Source organism: Podarcis bocagei (assembly GCF_964188305.1).
Source record: "Podarcis bocagei genome assembly, chromosome: 14".
Classification (NCBI taxonomy): domain Eukaryota; kingdom Metazoa; phylum Chordata; class Lepidosauria; order Squamata; family Lacertidae; genus Podarcis; species Podarcis bocagei.
The window spans coordinates 30,579,933-30,595,285 of NC_138139.1; the positions used below are offsets into that span (position 1 = coordinate 30,579,933).

The window sequence follows — 15,353 nt, forward strand, 5'->3', positions numbered from 1 at the left end:
CAAATAATGGAGGTTTATAAGTTGGACAGGAAAATTGGCTTCCAGGTGGAAAAATCAAAATTAGAAACAGAATTGTTAGAACCCAATACTAAGAACTTGTCAAAAATGTATAACTTGCTGTTGAAATGGAATACACAGGATGAAACGGTGAAATCAGCCATGATTAAGTGGGCACAAGATATTGGTCATAACATTATGTTTGCTGACTGGGAACAATTGTGGACCACCGGTATGAAATTTACGGCATGTAATGCCTTAAAGGAAAATATTATGAAAATGATTTATAGGTGGTACATGACCCCAGTCAAGCTTGCAAAAATTTACCACTTGTCTGATAATAAATGCTGGAAATGTAAAGAGACTGAAGGTACATTCTTTCACCTTTGGTGGACGTGCCCAAAGATTAAGGCTTTCTGGGAAATGATATATAATGAATTGAAAAAGGTATTTAAATATACCTTCCCGAAGAAACCAGAGGCTTTTCTCTTGGGTATGGCCGGCCAATTGGTGCCAAAGAAGGACAGAACATTTTTATGTATGCTACAACAGCAGCAAGAATACTCATTGCAAAGTATTGGAAGTTACAAGAACTACCCACCTTGGAAGAGTGGCAGATGAAGGTGATAGACTATATGGGACTGGCAGAGATGACCGGCAGAATCCGAGACCAGGGAAGAGAGACAGCGGAAGAAGACTGGAAGAAATTTAAGGACTATCTTAGGAAACATTGTAAAATTATTGAATGCTAGAATGACGTTGGTTTAGAAATTATGTGGTTTCTAGCTGTAATGATTAAGTAAAAGAAAAGAAAGGCTAAAAATTTAATTGGATAATAAGGGAGAGGATTTGCTGAATTAATAATTGGAAATTGGAATACAGAAAGGGGAGGTATGAGGAAGTCAGGGAAGTAAGTTACAAGAAAATAAGGGATTGAAATTATACTTTTTTTGTTGTTTGTTTGTCTGTATTAATGTCTTGTTAGTTATTAAATAATTTGTGAAACTTCAATAAAAGTCTTTTTTTTAAAAAAAGAACCCAGCTGCCTCCGACAGCTGAGCTACTAGAAGTCCAGGAAAAATAGGCTGCCAATAAATGGACATTTGGAGGGGCTGCCCTCAGGCACAGAGGGCTACATCTTGAGCAAGCCAAGGAGAGGCAAGCCCAAAGCAACCAGCATGGGTTCAGGGGGTCAGGCAGCACCAGTTCTAGGTAAAGCCTCTCTCTCATACCCCCCAACATGCCACAGAGGAAAATCACAACGTACGACTTTGGGGCTGTGCTCTTTTCTGGAGCCAAGTGACTTGCACAAGAGTATACCCCCCCAAAAAACCCCCCACACGTGGCTTTTGGGACTGCACTCCCACACGAGTTATGTAACTTGCATGATGGCAACACTCTAGCAGGGGCCAGGTGACTGGTCCATGGGCCCAGACCAGAAATGGGCATCTTTGGGGACCATCCACTCAGAAACTGGGATGGCTTCTGTAATTCTGGGATTACCTGCTAAAAGTAGGACATTTGAGGGGTATGCTCTCTTGACCTCTCTGCTAGCAGGCTGGAGGCAAGAGCTGTCCCTAAATTCTCACAAGCAGGAGAAGGCAGGAAGGAGACTCCCCCCCCCCAAATATCAGTATAACCCTGGGAGTGATGGAGCACAGATGAGGGCCACTGTATGCCCCCCTGTGCCAAGAACTCTTATTAATCCCTGGGCAACTCACCAGCAGGCCCTTCTCTAACAAGAGGACTCAACTTACTTTGTTCTAATCAGTAGCCATACCTTTCGCTTTGAGTGCCAAGTTGCCCCTTTGGGCTCACTGAAGTGATCGTCGTTGTGAAAATCCACCTGCTGATCATGCAAATATGCCCAATGATCAGCCTGGCAAACCCCCCCCCCAGCGGCTGGCATTTGCACCCCCTGGCGAGTGGTGCACACATGCCTGGCGTGTGGTTTTATGCAATCGGCGGTCAGATCTTCACGATTGGCAGTGGACGCGATCTGTGGGCAAATCTGTTTTGCGCCCAACCCTCCCTAAAAATTGGGTTAACCTAAAAAAAGCTTAACAACTCTGGACAACGTTCCCAAATATTGCAATGTGGGGGGTGTGTGTGACAAAAACGAGTGGTTGGCTCCCATCAGACCACCCTCTGGTGCAGGACACACCTATCAGCTGCACTGGCTAGGAGCACCAGTCCATTTCCAGGCCCAGTTTAAAGTGCTGGTTTAAACTTTCAACACCCTGTCTGCACAGCTTTGAGGCCAGGGGATCTTCTCCCGAATGAACCTAGCCAGATCTTAAGATTTGCTGCAGAGGTTCTGCTCCAGGGGCCACCAGTCAGTGAAGTAAGGCAGATGACCACCAGGAAGATAGCCTTTTCAGTACTGGACCCCAGTTATGGGACAGCTATCCCAGATACTGACCTGACACCTTCCTTGGAGTCTTGTTGGCTCTAGGTGATGAAGACCTTTCTATTCACTCAGGCCTTTTATAAGGGTGGTATGTATATAGATGCAGCTATCATATTTTAATATAACTTCGTCTTGCTGGGTGGTTGACAAATGTCACAAATAAACGAACAAAAACTGGCCTTTCAGACTGCAGGAAAGGATGCCTGCCTCATAACAGTAACTTGGAGCTGGGCTTCCAACATTGACTTCCTCAGTTCTGTGGAATAGAGTTCATTATGAGATGTGACAGGTGCCCACTGTCTGTACATTCTGGAAACAATTGGAGACATTGATGTTTTGACAAGCTTTTCCATGTGGATGAAGGCACCTGCCATACCTGTTCATTTTTTATTGTTTAAAAACCCCATTAGTTATTTTCTCTACTGTTCTTATCACACATTTGTTAATAGCCTTGAGATACATATAAAATGGGATATGTTGTTGTTGTTATCATCAGTGCTTTTTTCTGGGGGTACGCAGGAGTACACATTCCCCTAAACATTTTGTGAATCTAAGTTTGGCCTCATTGAGGGGCAGTATTTCAATATGAGTAGGAAAATGAGAGTACCCCTAAACATTTTTTTTGAAAAAAAAGCACTGATGATGTTGATGATTATAATACTTGCCTGCCTATCTATCTAGGGAAAGAGGGTGGAGATTTCCATCTCTCCTCCTGCCTCATGGCTCCCTGCAACAAGCTAGCCCTTTAGCTTCCTGGTTGCTGGGGTTCCTGAGGGCAATGATATCCCTAGCTAGTTCAGAGGGTCCTTTAGAAAAAGATGAAGGTATTGTAGGATCCCTTCTGGCAAAACCAGGGTGAAAGCCTTTCTGTTCCCTGAATGTAGGCACAAGACGGTTCTGTTCCTGCTGCCTCTGCTATGGTACTTAAAGCACAGAGAGTAGATTGTTGGTGTTGCTTTACAGGCTTGCACCTGCTGCATATGCCCCCACCAGGGGCTGCATCCATCTGACCACTCATGTATGGAGTCAATGGGTTTTTGGGGCTCGTGTGCCTGTCTTGGACTGCAAAAACTGAGCAGGGGTGTCTCAAGATTCTGGCAGACCACATCCCATGGAGAAAGGGATGTGTTCCATTTGGTGCATCACAAATTGTGCAGATCTGCTCTTTAAGAAAATCTGCAAAGATGCTTGACACAACTCCCAGAATTCTTTGCTTTTCTCACAAGCTGCTTTTGTTTTAATGCTGTACAGCAGCAGACAGCATTTTCCCTTAGGCTCAAGTTCAGGGGAGAGTGGAAATGCCCAATCAATCAATCATCATAGAGTTGGAAGGGACTTCAAAGTTCCTCCAGTCCAACCTTACCTGCTCAGTACTTGTGTAAATCTGATGAAGCTGAGTATTATAAAATACAAGACAGACAAAAGGAAGTACTTCTTTATGCAGTTCAGAGTTAAACTATGGATCTCATTCCCACAGGAGGCACTGAAGGCCAACAGCTTTAAAAGAGGATTAGACAAATTCATGGAGGGGAAGGCTATCCATGGTTATTGAGCCATGATGGCTATGCTCTACCTCCATGGTCAGAGGCAGCAGTGCTTCTAATTACCAGTTGCTGAAAACCACAGGCAGGAGAAAAGCTCTTGTGCTCAGGTCTTGTTTACTGGTTTCCCACAGGCAACACATTGGCCACTGTGAGAACAGGAGTCTGGACTAGAAGGGCCATTGGTCTCATCCAGCAGGCTTTTCTTGTGTTCTTAGTTCATGAGATCCACTTCCAAGGCATTTCTGATAGAACGCCTCTACTTACAACTTCTGAAGAGGGAGAATTGGCCAACTTCCCAGGCCTTCCCTGCTCCACTGCTCCACAGTCTGTACCATTAGGACTTCCTTCCTCCTGTTTTGCCTCAATCCCCTTCCTAGCAACTGGGACCCTCTAGATCAGGACCTGCCCTCTGGAACAGCAGAAAACAAATTTGCTCCTTCAACTTCCTGACATCCCTTCAGATTCTGAAGACGGCTGTTGCACCTCTTAATCGCCTCTTTTCTGGACTAAATATACCAAACTCTTTCAACCTTTTCACATAGAACTTTGTATCCAGATGAAAGGGAATAGAGAAATCTTGTGACTCACCATCCTATTAAGGAGAAAAGACACTATTTCTGAAAGGAATTGTCATTTGAAAGCTTGTTAGGCAGGAAGCACGACCAGTCCTGCTCCATTTTTGCAAACTCTAAATCAGGGGTAGCCAATCAAGTGACTTCCAGATGTTTTGGACTACAACTCCCATCATCCCTCATGCTTACTGAGGCTGATGGGAGTTGCAGCCAAGCCTGCTCTAAATCAGAGGCAGATTTAGGGTGGTGTGAGCCTACACCAGGCGTGCAGCTGAGGAGCGTGCCTTCCTAAAGCCCAGTAAGTGCTTGTCTGGCTTTGGAAAGGAGGCATGGTGGTTCTGACAGGGTCCAAAAGTCTTCCTTCCTCCTTTCCAAAGCCAGGCAAACACTTTCAGGCTTTGGGAAGGAGGTGTGAGGGCTCTAGACCCCTGCCAGATCCTCATGACTCCTTCTCAAAGTCCGGCTTGGCTTAAGCCAGGGCTGCAAGGGCTTTGGGGAGGGCATCAAATGGCCTCGCACTGGGTGGCATATTATAAAGGTCTGCCTCTGCTCCAAATGCTGCCATTGTGAAGAATGCCAACCCATGAGGGACTCCTACCATTTCCATTCTACGCTTTTGCATTCGGCTCCCAGGCCTGAGATTCCCCCAACCCTGATCTATACTGAGGCCTCAATTATCTGAGGCTTATACCATAAGCATTCGGCAACGCTCAAATGGAAAGAGAGGGTGGTGATGTATCTGCATAGGATAGGACAAATATCATGGGAAACATCCATCCCAATCCTGAATGAGTGACCGAGCAAGGAATGTACCTCTTCATAAGTGTGGTTCATGCCATGCATGAATCAATTCAACAGACATTCTGAGTCTTGTGGCCTTTGTCATTCAAGCTCAAATGTACACAGATTTCACTTTCCGCTTCTCAGGACTCTGTTGCTGTCTCACCCAAGGCTGGTGCTCTTTGTGGGTGGTGGGGGAGAAGCTTTCCTTTAATAGCAAGACCCACACTTTATTTTGGGCAGTGGCTCCAACTGTGGGACACCAGCCTAGGCAGGAGGGGGAAGGGAGCCAGCTTTCTGCTTGGCACACTGATGGCAGAGCCCTGCAAAGCTTTCAAGGGAACAGCAGGTGGGCACAGCCCTCTGTCTGATTATCTAAAAGTACAATGGCCCTTGCATCTTCAAAGGGCACACAAAGAGGAGAGTTTTCTGCCTTTTCCTTGCTTTCATCTTAATTCTGGTGATTATTTTGTACAGCTGCAAGGATCTGTCTAACTGAAGCTGAAAACCTTACTCAAAATATTTGCCTGTTTGCCTAACACAATGCCACCACATCGCCATTTGATATCTAATTGAACCTCTGGTGACTTTTTTAATGTCTGGTGGAGGCGTGGAGTGGCTGCAAGGAGAGTGAGTGCACTCAGAGATGCTTCCTGAGCAGGAAGGGCTTTGGCACCAAAACCTTTCTCTTTTGCCTAATGAATATTCCACCCTGCTTTGGTAACACCCACCGCTAATAGTGCTTAATGGTGCCTGTAATTGGTGTCTCAAGTTATTCAAAAGTAAATTTACTAGAAAATAATTAGCAATTTTATAGTTCACTACTTCTTCATTTTGTTGATTAAAAAAAAAGAGAGAGGGGAAAAACCCAGTTGCTTTTTATCAGATGACACAATAGCATGAGGTTGTGAAATAGCTAATCCCAGCTTCCTGAACTGGGATGAGTGGGTGCCAGACAGGAAACCTCCAAACCTATTACCCTTTGGGGTCATTATGCAGCACAAGGGGAGGATTTAACAGACCTGACCTTACCCACTTTCCTTTTAGCCAGGAAGTCTAGGCAAAGGCATTGCCACAGCTGCATTCAGATGCCCTGCAAAACCCAGCTGTGGAATATCTTGCAGGTCTGAACTTCCATCAGCTTCAAAGTGGACAGTTCATGAAGGACCTACTAAACCACAAGCTGGTTGGCAGGTGGAGTCACAAGTCACCATTATGGCCATGGCTCCTCCTCACATGGATTTATGAAGCTGAACAGATGGAGAGCAAAAGTAGGCAAGCAGCCACCACCATCTACCCATTGCACTCTGGGAAGCTCAGATCATGCAGAACTGTGGTTAGTGCCAATCATAGCTTGGTGTGATGTTAGAGTTGAGCCTCACTGAGATGAGGGGCCCTTTCCTGTGCAGGGCAAGGAGACAGGCAGCTCCATAGCTTACATCAGGAGCTGAAGAGGCAAGATAAGGCAGCTGAGAGGCTGGGGTGGCTGGGACTGGGTTCTGATCTCCACTTGGCATTGAAGGTCACAGTGCTTCCGCCGGTTTCAAGGGAGTCCCAGTCTTTCATTCTTGCTGCCCTGTCTCACAGGGTTAGTGGCAAGAACGAAGAAGGAAACTTTCCTGAGCACTTTTAGAATGTAAAAAGAGCCTGCTGGATCAGGCCAAATGGGCCCATTTAGTCCAGCACTCTGTTCTCACAGTGACCAACTAGATGTCTGAATGGGAAACACTGTTTCCCCCTCTGTGGTTTCGAGCAACTGGCATTCAGAAGCACTGCAGGCTTTGGGAGAAATAAGAGGATGGAGACATATGTGGGATAAGTGCCACGGTTCCTCCTTGGACCTCTCCTCCTGCCTCACCCCACACCGTAGTTCTCCAATCAAGGTCCAGCTCTGTCTAGCAAAGAGGCAACAAGGCTTCCTTCTGTTGACACCAATAGCCCCAGCTAAAATTCAAAGGGTGTGTGTGTCTGTTGTGCTTTGTGCTCTTTCACTACCTCATATTTAATCCTCCCTTCCTCAGGTAAAACAGAGAGTGGCTTTGTCAGGTTTCCTGCTGGCCGATCAAATCCCGCCCCCCCCAAAAAAAACAACAGTGGCAAATGCAGCAAGCCCAGCCCTCCCCCACCCCCCTGCCCACCTCATAAAGGGAGCAGAGAAAGGCAACTGCCATGACAAGGTTTTTATTGTTTAGTCAGGTTTGGCTCCAGATTCACGCTTGGTATTTCCATATCTCTCAGGTAGAGGGTGATGACACAGAGGGGGGAGGGGAGGCGTGAAGACAGCGAATGGATGGAAGAGGGAGGCAGCTTAAGCAATTTAGCTCCTGGGCGATGAATGCTCCCATTGTCAATCTCTGAACTCCCCCCTCCCCCAGCTTTCCAGGACAATGACTCATCCAGTCTCTGTGAGTAGAAAATTAAATATAATTTATGCTTTGCTAATTGAAATCAAATACAAAATTCAATCTTCTGTGTGCTGGGAATGCTGACATTTAAAGAGGGGAGGCAAAAGCCCAAATCCAAGGGAGCGCTTTCTGAGCTGGTGGCGAATGAGGAGGTCTTCTTGCGTAGCAAAAGCGGATGGGTGGAGCTGAGGACTTTCACCAGTGTGGCTGATGCAGGCTAACTGCCAGGAAGAATAAATCCCCCAGATGCCATCAGCTCTTTGCACTGGGAGCTCACCAGTATGCTGAGACTCCAGGCCAGCAACTTCTCCACAGAGGTGGAGGGTGGGTCACATGAACGGTAAAAAAACAACACACACGCACACACGTAAATAGCCCCACTTTTTTGTGCTTGGGAAGAACACTGGGATGCTAGTCAGATTTCCTGAATCTCTGGGTGGGCGAGACCCAGGCCTTCCCTTCCCTTTGGCCTTGTGGGGCCGCTCCCGAAGTCAATCTCAGGGGTTCCACCCATATCAAAAATAAACATCTGAATGTATGGTGCAGGATGCAGGGTGTGTGTGGAATGGCTCTTGCCCTTCACTCGCATCAACTGGGCATTTCCCCAGCACAGTGGCCACCTCCTGCTGCAAAGGGACTCTGGACAGAAAGAAGCTCCTAGCATCTCTTGCCAAGGTCTCAGTCAATCCTTCTTCCTCTCTGGATGCACAAAGAGGATCAGTTGACTCCACCAAGAGTGGCCAAAGAGGGTCTTCCCTCGGTGTGTCCTTTATGCTCAGGATCCTGCTGGTCTGGAAATGTGGGGCGGAAGGAGGCGATAGTCCAGGTGCAAAAGGGATGGTGTTGCCCCCATCTTTGTCCATTGAGCAAATTCCCTTCAATTATGGTGGCCAGTTCTGGACCCAGATTTCAGGCTAGGCAAGTCCGGCCCTTTCCCCAACTCAGGCAGATTCTGTGTGGAGTGAGGAGGAGAAAGGCAGCAGTTAGAGACAGCCAAGACATAAAATCATAGAACTGTAGAGTCAGAAGGAATCTCAAGGGTCATCCAGGCTAACCCCACACAATGCAGCAATCACAGCTAAAGAATCCCTGACAGGTGGCCATCCAAACTCTGTTGAAAAACCTCCAGTGAAGGAGAGCGTCCACCACCTCTTGAGGGAGTCCGTTCCCTCTGGGAGCCAGTGTGGTGTAGTGGTTAACCCTGAACTGTGTTCGCATCTCCACATGCAGCTGCTGGGTGACCTTGGGTTAGTCACACTTCTTTGAAGTCTCTCAGCCCCACTCACCTCACAGTGTTTGTTGTGGGGGAGGAAGGGAAAGGAGAATGTTAGCCGCTTTAAGACTCCTTCGGGTAGTGATAAAGCAGGTTATCAAATCCAAACTCTTCTTCTTCTACTGTTGAATAGCCCTTACTGTCAGAAAGTTCTTCCTAATGTCAGAAACTCATTTCTTGTCATTCAGGCCTTAGACCAGGCTTCCTCAACCTCGGCCCTCCAGATGTTTTGAGACTACAATTCCCATCATCCCTGACCACTGGTTCTGCTAGCTAGGGATCATGGGAGTTGTAGGCCAAAATCATCTGGAGGGCCGAGGTTGAGGAAGCCTGCCCTAGCCTCCGGAGCAGCAGAAAACAAGCTTGCTCCATCTTCCATCTGATAGCCTATCAGGTATTTGAAGATGGCTATCATACCATGCTCTCAGTCTTCTCTTAACCAGGCTGAACATCCCCAACTCCCCCAACCGTTTCTCATAAGGCTTGGTTTCCAGACCCTTTGTCATCTGGGTCACCCTCCTCTGCACACCTTCCAGTTTGTCTATGGCTCCAAAGTCCCACACATGAGGATCTCTTTGGCTTTGCAAAGAGCTATGGCTACTTTGCTGTAGCTCATGTGTGTGTTTAGTTTGAATAGCTGTGGCTGGCAGGCCACTCCACTTTTTAAGTTATTCTCCTATTTGTTTTTATTAATGGTCCTGATCTTGGCCTCTTGTAACCTGAATGTTCCCCCTCCATCAGCTGATCTCCAATTGCCATTTCTCACCTAGAGGAAGAACCAAAGAAACTTTGTCACTGTTTTGTTCTGGCTGGTGCAAGATGACAAAGGAGCAGCAGGTGAGTGCCATTGCTCCAATTTTACAGCATAGTCCCAACTCCCACTTGACTAGCAAACTGTCTTGGTCCTGAGCAGAGGGGTGGCTACATGACTCCCACTGTATTTATCCAACATGCTTCATTTTACCATGGGGTCAGGATTGTGGGGGTAGGGAATCATGCTGAGCTGCATGATGAGGGCGCAGTTGTGCCCAGTGATTTCCCCTCCACTGAACACTGGTGGTTTTTTTTTTCAATGAGGGGCATCCCCCAGCTAGTCAATGAGGAGCTCAAACCTGGTAAGAGTTAAAAATGAGTCCTTCACCTGAATCCATTCATCACTGTGAATTAAATTGCACAACAACATGGCTCTCATTTAGCAGAGGAAATGACAGTTTAATAACATGTGAAACAATTTAAAGTCAGCCCTGGTGCAGATTTCCAATTTTCATGCAATAATAATTTGAGTGGGGGGTGGAGATTGCGGGGTGTGGGGGGGAGGAAAGAATGTTTTATGTCAGATGCTGTTTTTACTCCTAATCGGGCTAATATGAACCGACATTTACTTGTGTGGAAACAAATGGTCCCATCCTGGAGCCCAGCCTCCTGCCAAAAGTTGACAAATGAATTTAGCACCTTTTTCCTGATCCCAAGCTCGGGGGCCACTTGACTGGGTAATGAAGCGCATGATGTGCTCTCAGCCCCGGGGTGGCTTTGCCTCGTTACGGAGCCATAGCTGCCTTCCATGGCATTTCCAGTATTTAGCTTGATCAAGAGGGCGTCTGCATGCCAGAATCAAAGCTGAGCCTGGAGTTTGGCAACAGGCATCATACACGTGCATCTGTGGCAACGAGGCCAGGCTGACAGATGCGGGGAAAGAAAAACAGCTGCGAAAACGGCTCTAACTCTCATTAAAAAAACCAGAGGGGGACTAAAATGGACTGATGTGGAAATGAACTGCCGCAGATACCCCACCCCCCTAATACATGAATGGCAGTGGAATGGACTCCCTCGGAAGGTGGTCAACTCTCCTTCCTTGAAGGTTTTTATATGGAAGTTGGATGGCAAGCTGTCGTGGATTCACCACCACCACCACCACCACCACCACCACCACCATCATAAATTTATATCCTGCCCATCTGGCTAGGTTTCCCCAGACAATCTGAGTGGCTCCCAACAGCATATTATTATTATTATTATTATTATTATTATTATTATTATTATTAGAGCAATAAAACATCAAACATTAAAAACTTCCCTAAATAGGGCTGCCTTCAGATGTCTTCTAAAAGTCAGGTAGCTGTTTATTTCCTAGACACCTGATGGGAGGGCATTCCACAGGGTGGGCGCCTCTACCAAGAAGGCCCTCTGCCTGGTTCCCTGTCACCTCACTTCTCACAGTTAGGGACCGCTAGAAGGCCCTCAGTGCTGGACCTCAGTGTCTGGGCTGAATGATGGGGGTAGAGATACTTCTTCAGGTATACTGGGCCAAGGCTGTTTAGGGTTTTAAAGGTCAGCACCAACAATTTGAATTGAGCTTGGAAACATACTGGAAGCCAATGTAGGTCTGTGATTCCTGTATGACAGGGGGTTGGACTTTGGGTCTCTACAGTTCCATGATTCTAAACTTTCTTCTTTACAAAGCTTTGTTTTCATACCCACTTACATGGGCTGAGGGAAGACCAGGGAGGTAGCTATGACAGGCAGGAAACTGGGCAGCCTGGCTTGAACTTAGGAAGGCTAGAGGAAGCGGCCTTACACTAAGCCAGACCACTGGTCCATCAAGCTCAGTGTCGTCCACAATGGCTAGCAGCAAAGGCTCTCCAGGGTTTCAGGCAGGGTGTCTCTTCCAGCCCTACCTGGAGATGCCACCAGTGGGGATTGAACCAGGACCTTCTTCATGCCAAGCAGGTGCTCTACCTCTGAGCTATGAGGCGCCTTCCCCAGAAGTGGTGCAATTTCAACTAACCCTGGCAAAAAAAACTTTCTCCGAGGGAAGGAGAAATTCTCAACTGTGTCCTGGAGCCCCTCCCTTTCATTGCAAATAGAAAGTGAGTCACTGATGGAAGCCCTAAGGCAGGGGTAGCCAGCACAGTGACCCCCTTCAGACATTGCTGAACTCCCAACTCTCATCATTCCCAACCATTGCCCAGGCTGTCCACTGGGGCTGATGGGAACTGGAGTCCAACCACACACCTGGTTGTCTCCCCCTGCCCTAAGGAGTGCATCTGGAGAAACCCCAGGCAGAATCTTAGAGGTTCTTTTCCAATGGGAAAGCCTTCCAGGAACCCAAAGTCCAGTTTTGCAACCCTATCAGGCCCTACAGAAGTGTTCCATCACATGCACACACACACACATACTGCTGATGACAATTCATTTACCTCTGGATAGGAGACAACTTCTTTCTGCCTGCCACAGCATCACTTATCCCCCTCTTCCTGCTCCCACTGGAAATCCTGGCCCGTCATTTGGTAAAACATGACATTGAAGGGCTTGTAAAATTTCCGGAGCCTCTGAATTACATCCCGATCAATTTTGGGGTGAGTTCGGCCCTTGGACTTGCCCAGGCACCGGGGGGCGCTGCTGTCCTCCGGCTTCTTCAGGCAAGGGAACCCCTTGGTCTTATTGAAATAGAAATATTTCTCCGACACCACCCTCTTGAGGCCCAGGAAATCCTGCACTTTGGCCATTTCTCCGGCAGGGTCCGTGATGAGCCGTTCCCCGCTGACAAAGTGGATCTGGGAGAGCGGGAAGTACTGGAGCCAGCTCTCCAGGTGCAGAGCATAGATCCCAATGCGGATGGCGCTCCAAGAGGCATCGATCAGCCCGAGAGTCCGGTTCTTGAAAGCCAGCACCTCAAAGGTGGGGATCTCCGGCTTCTTGGAGAGCGTCTGGGTGTAGTCGGAGATGGCCCTGGTGACGGGGTTCCTGACCACCACAATCAGCTTGGTGTCCTTGGCCATGGAATGGATGCGCTTGGGGGCCTCATTGGTGACAAAATAGCTGGGCGTCTTCTCCATGGTGAGCTGGCCCTCCAGAGTCTTGGGCATCACATCCCTAGAGGGCAAGAGAAAAGAGGAGTTTTGTTGGCCACAGACAAAGGCAGTGCCTGGATGTCCCACCCACCTGCCAAAGGATCAGCCTGAGCACAACATCAGAGTTGGAAGAGCTTCAGAAAAGGGCAACTAAAATGATGAAGGGGGTGGAATGGCTCCCCTATGAACAGCATTTGGGGCTGTTTAGACAAAAGGCGAGTAAGCGGTGACCTCATAGAGGTTTATACAATTATGCATGGCATATCTCCTGACACTAGAACTCTTGGACATGCAATGAAGCTGAAGGTTCAGGACAGATAAAAGAAAGACCTTCTGAACACAGCACATAGTTAAATTGTAGAACTCAACCTTCCCCAGGAGGCAGTGATGGCCACTAACTACTTGAATGGTTTTAAAAGAGCATTAGAGCAATTCATGGAGGAGGGGGCTATCAATGGCTACTAGCAATGATGGCCATGCTCTGGGTCCACAATCAGAGGCATTAATGCTTCTGAATCCCAGTTGTTGGAAACCACAGGAGAGGAGAGAGCTCTTGTGCTCAAATTCTGCTTGTGAGTTTCCCATGGGGGCGTCTGGTTGGCCACAGTGAGAACAGAACGTTGGACTAGATGGGTCATTGATCCAACAGGCTAGTGCTCTCAGCCCTTCACTGCAACAGAAGATAGAGCTTGGCCACCCCTTGCCTTTGAGCTCCAGGGCATGGCAAGTGTTAAAAGTGGCCTCAGGAAGCCATTATACAGTCAATTTGCCATAGGCATATGTAGACAAAAGTTAATTGACAATAAACCTGTCCCATACCTGCCTGAGCAGCAAGCCATCTGCTCAATTAAGCCTATTCACTTCAGAGCCTTGTACCAAAGTGGTACATTTAGGATTACACAAGACCTTTTTGTTATGATGACATGCTTTTAAATGTCTCTGCTAATAAAACTTAATACAGACGAAGATCCCCTGCCTCTTGTCCCATAATTAAATTTATTTACTATCTTGCGTGCAAAGGAGGAATGACTTTTCTTTTATCTCTAATTCACATGCTCTGTCAATAATTAACTGCTGCTGGGTTTTGAGGTTCCTCTGCAAAGTGTTTTTTATGAGGCAGGAGGAACTTGCTTGCCACTTCACTAGTCGCGGAGCTGCATGGAGCTCATTGGCAAGGCGGTTGCCTGCGCACCATGGCAGCTGCAATGCAAAGGCTGGCCCAGCCCACCAGGGAAGGGTAGAGCAGAAGGGGGTCCACCAGCATTCCAGATGCCCCTCTGCAGGGTGTAGCAGACTGGAATGTTTATGATGACACTCTGTGGATTCCCATTTGGACCTAGTCAGCTGCTCAGACGTAATTGGGCAACAACCAGAGAAAATGGCTACTGGCATGGCCAGTTTGGTGTAGTGTCAGACTAGGACTTAGGAGAGACCAAGGTTTGAATCCCCACTCAGTCATGAAGCTCACTGAGGGCCAGTCACTGCCTCGAAGCCTAACTTACTTCACAGGATTGTTGTGGGATTAAATGAGGAAGGGGAGAACTCCTTGGAGAAAAAGGTGGAATATACAGTGGTACCTCAGTTACAGACGCTTCAGGTTACAGACGCTTCAGGTTACAGACTCCGCTAATCCAGAAATAGTACCTCGGGTTAAGAACTTTGCTTCAGGATGAGAACAGAAATCGTGCAGCAGTGACGCGGCAGCAGCTGGAGGCCCCATTAGCTAAAGTGGTACTTCAGGTTAAGAACAGTTTCAGGTTAAGAACGGACCTCCAAAATGAATCAAGTTCTTAACCTGAAGTACCACTGTAAATGGAAATAGATAGATGGACAGATGACAGACAGGCATCCCCCACATCCAGCTCTGCTCTGGTAGCTTCTGGGGTTGTTTTTTGGGGGGTGGGAGGTGGGGGTGGGGAGCCTAAGCTGCAGGATAGGAGAACCCTCAGGACTTTCTTGAAAAGTGAGGCGTTATCTGGCTCCGAAATGTCCAGCATTTTTTCAAGAGGAAGATGATGTAGAGGCATCCATATGAAAGGCATTTTGCTACCAGAGGCTTCTGCTGCTGCCACCCGTCAAGCTCTAGCACCCATCACAGCTGGCTCTTCCATGCTCCCCCCCCACCTTTTCCCTATCACTGCCTCAATCTGAGGCTCTCGGGGTCATTGTTGATCACATGTCTTTGTGCAGCACCTCTGCCATTTCTGCAGTGGCAGATACTGTTGGAGGTTGGATTAACTGTTTGGTTTTAGATTATTCATATACTTCTGGGCATTTCCAAAAGGGAAATCTCTAAGTGGTCTGGAGACATCACAGCCAGAAGGCAAAACCCCATAGATTAAAACCCCATAAAAAATTACAGATAAAAATCAATGCCAGTCAATAAATAGCAGAAATCCCATCATTTAAATCAATGCAGTCAGGAACCACAACAAAGTGTGAAACTTTGAACAAGTGCTGTCTGTGGCCACCTCGCCTATAATGTCTCTTTCTGGAGAATAACCCTTGGTGTTAGGAGCAC

The 15,353-nt window shown here is 47.5% G+C and overlaps 1 protein-coding gene and 1 long non-coding RNA gene across 2 annotated transcripts in view; one reads left to right on the forward strand and one right to left on the reverse strand.

Annotated features, from left to right (window-relative positions):
* Positions 1–7,468: 7,468 nt before the first annotated feature.
* The window catches only part of LOC308573696 (heparan sulfate glucosamine 3-O-sulfotransferase 4-like), a 93,674-nt gene continuing 85,789 nt past the window's right edge, over positions 7,469–15,353 (reverse strand). Inside the window, exons 2-3 of the mRNA XM_081170914.1 lie at positions 12,179–12,854; positions 7,469–8,660 (exon numbers count right to left, since the gene is read on the reverse strand). Coding sequence (XP_081027040.1) covers positions 12,218–12,854 — 637 coding nt within the window. The 3' untranslated portion in view covers positions 7,469–8,660; positions 12,179–12,217. The remainder of the gene's footprint in view (positions 8,661–12,178; positions 12,855–15,353) is intronic.
* Positions 7,569–12,633, forward strand: LOC308573725. Its single transcript, XR_014002160.1, has 3 exons — positions 7,569–7,708; positions 9,723–9,818; positions 12,499–12,633. It is a non-coding gene; the product is annotated as an uncharacterized lncRNA (long non-coding RNA).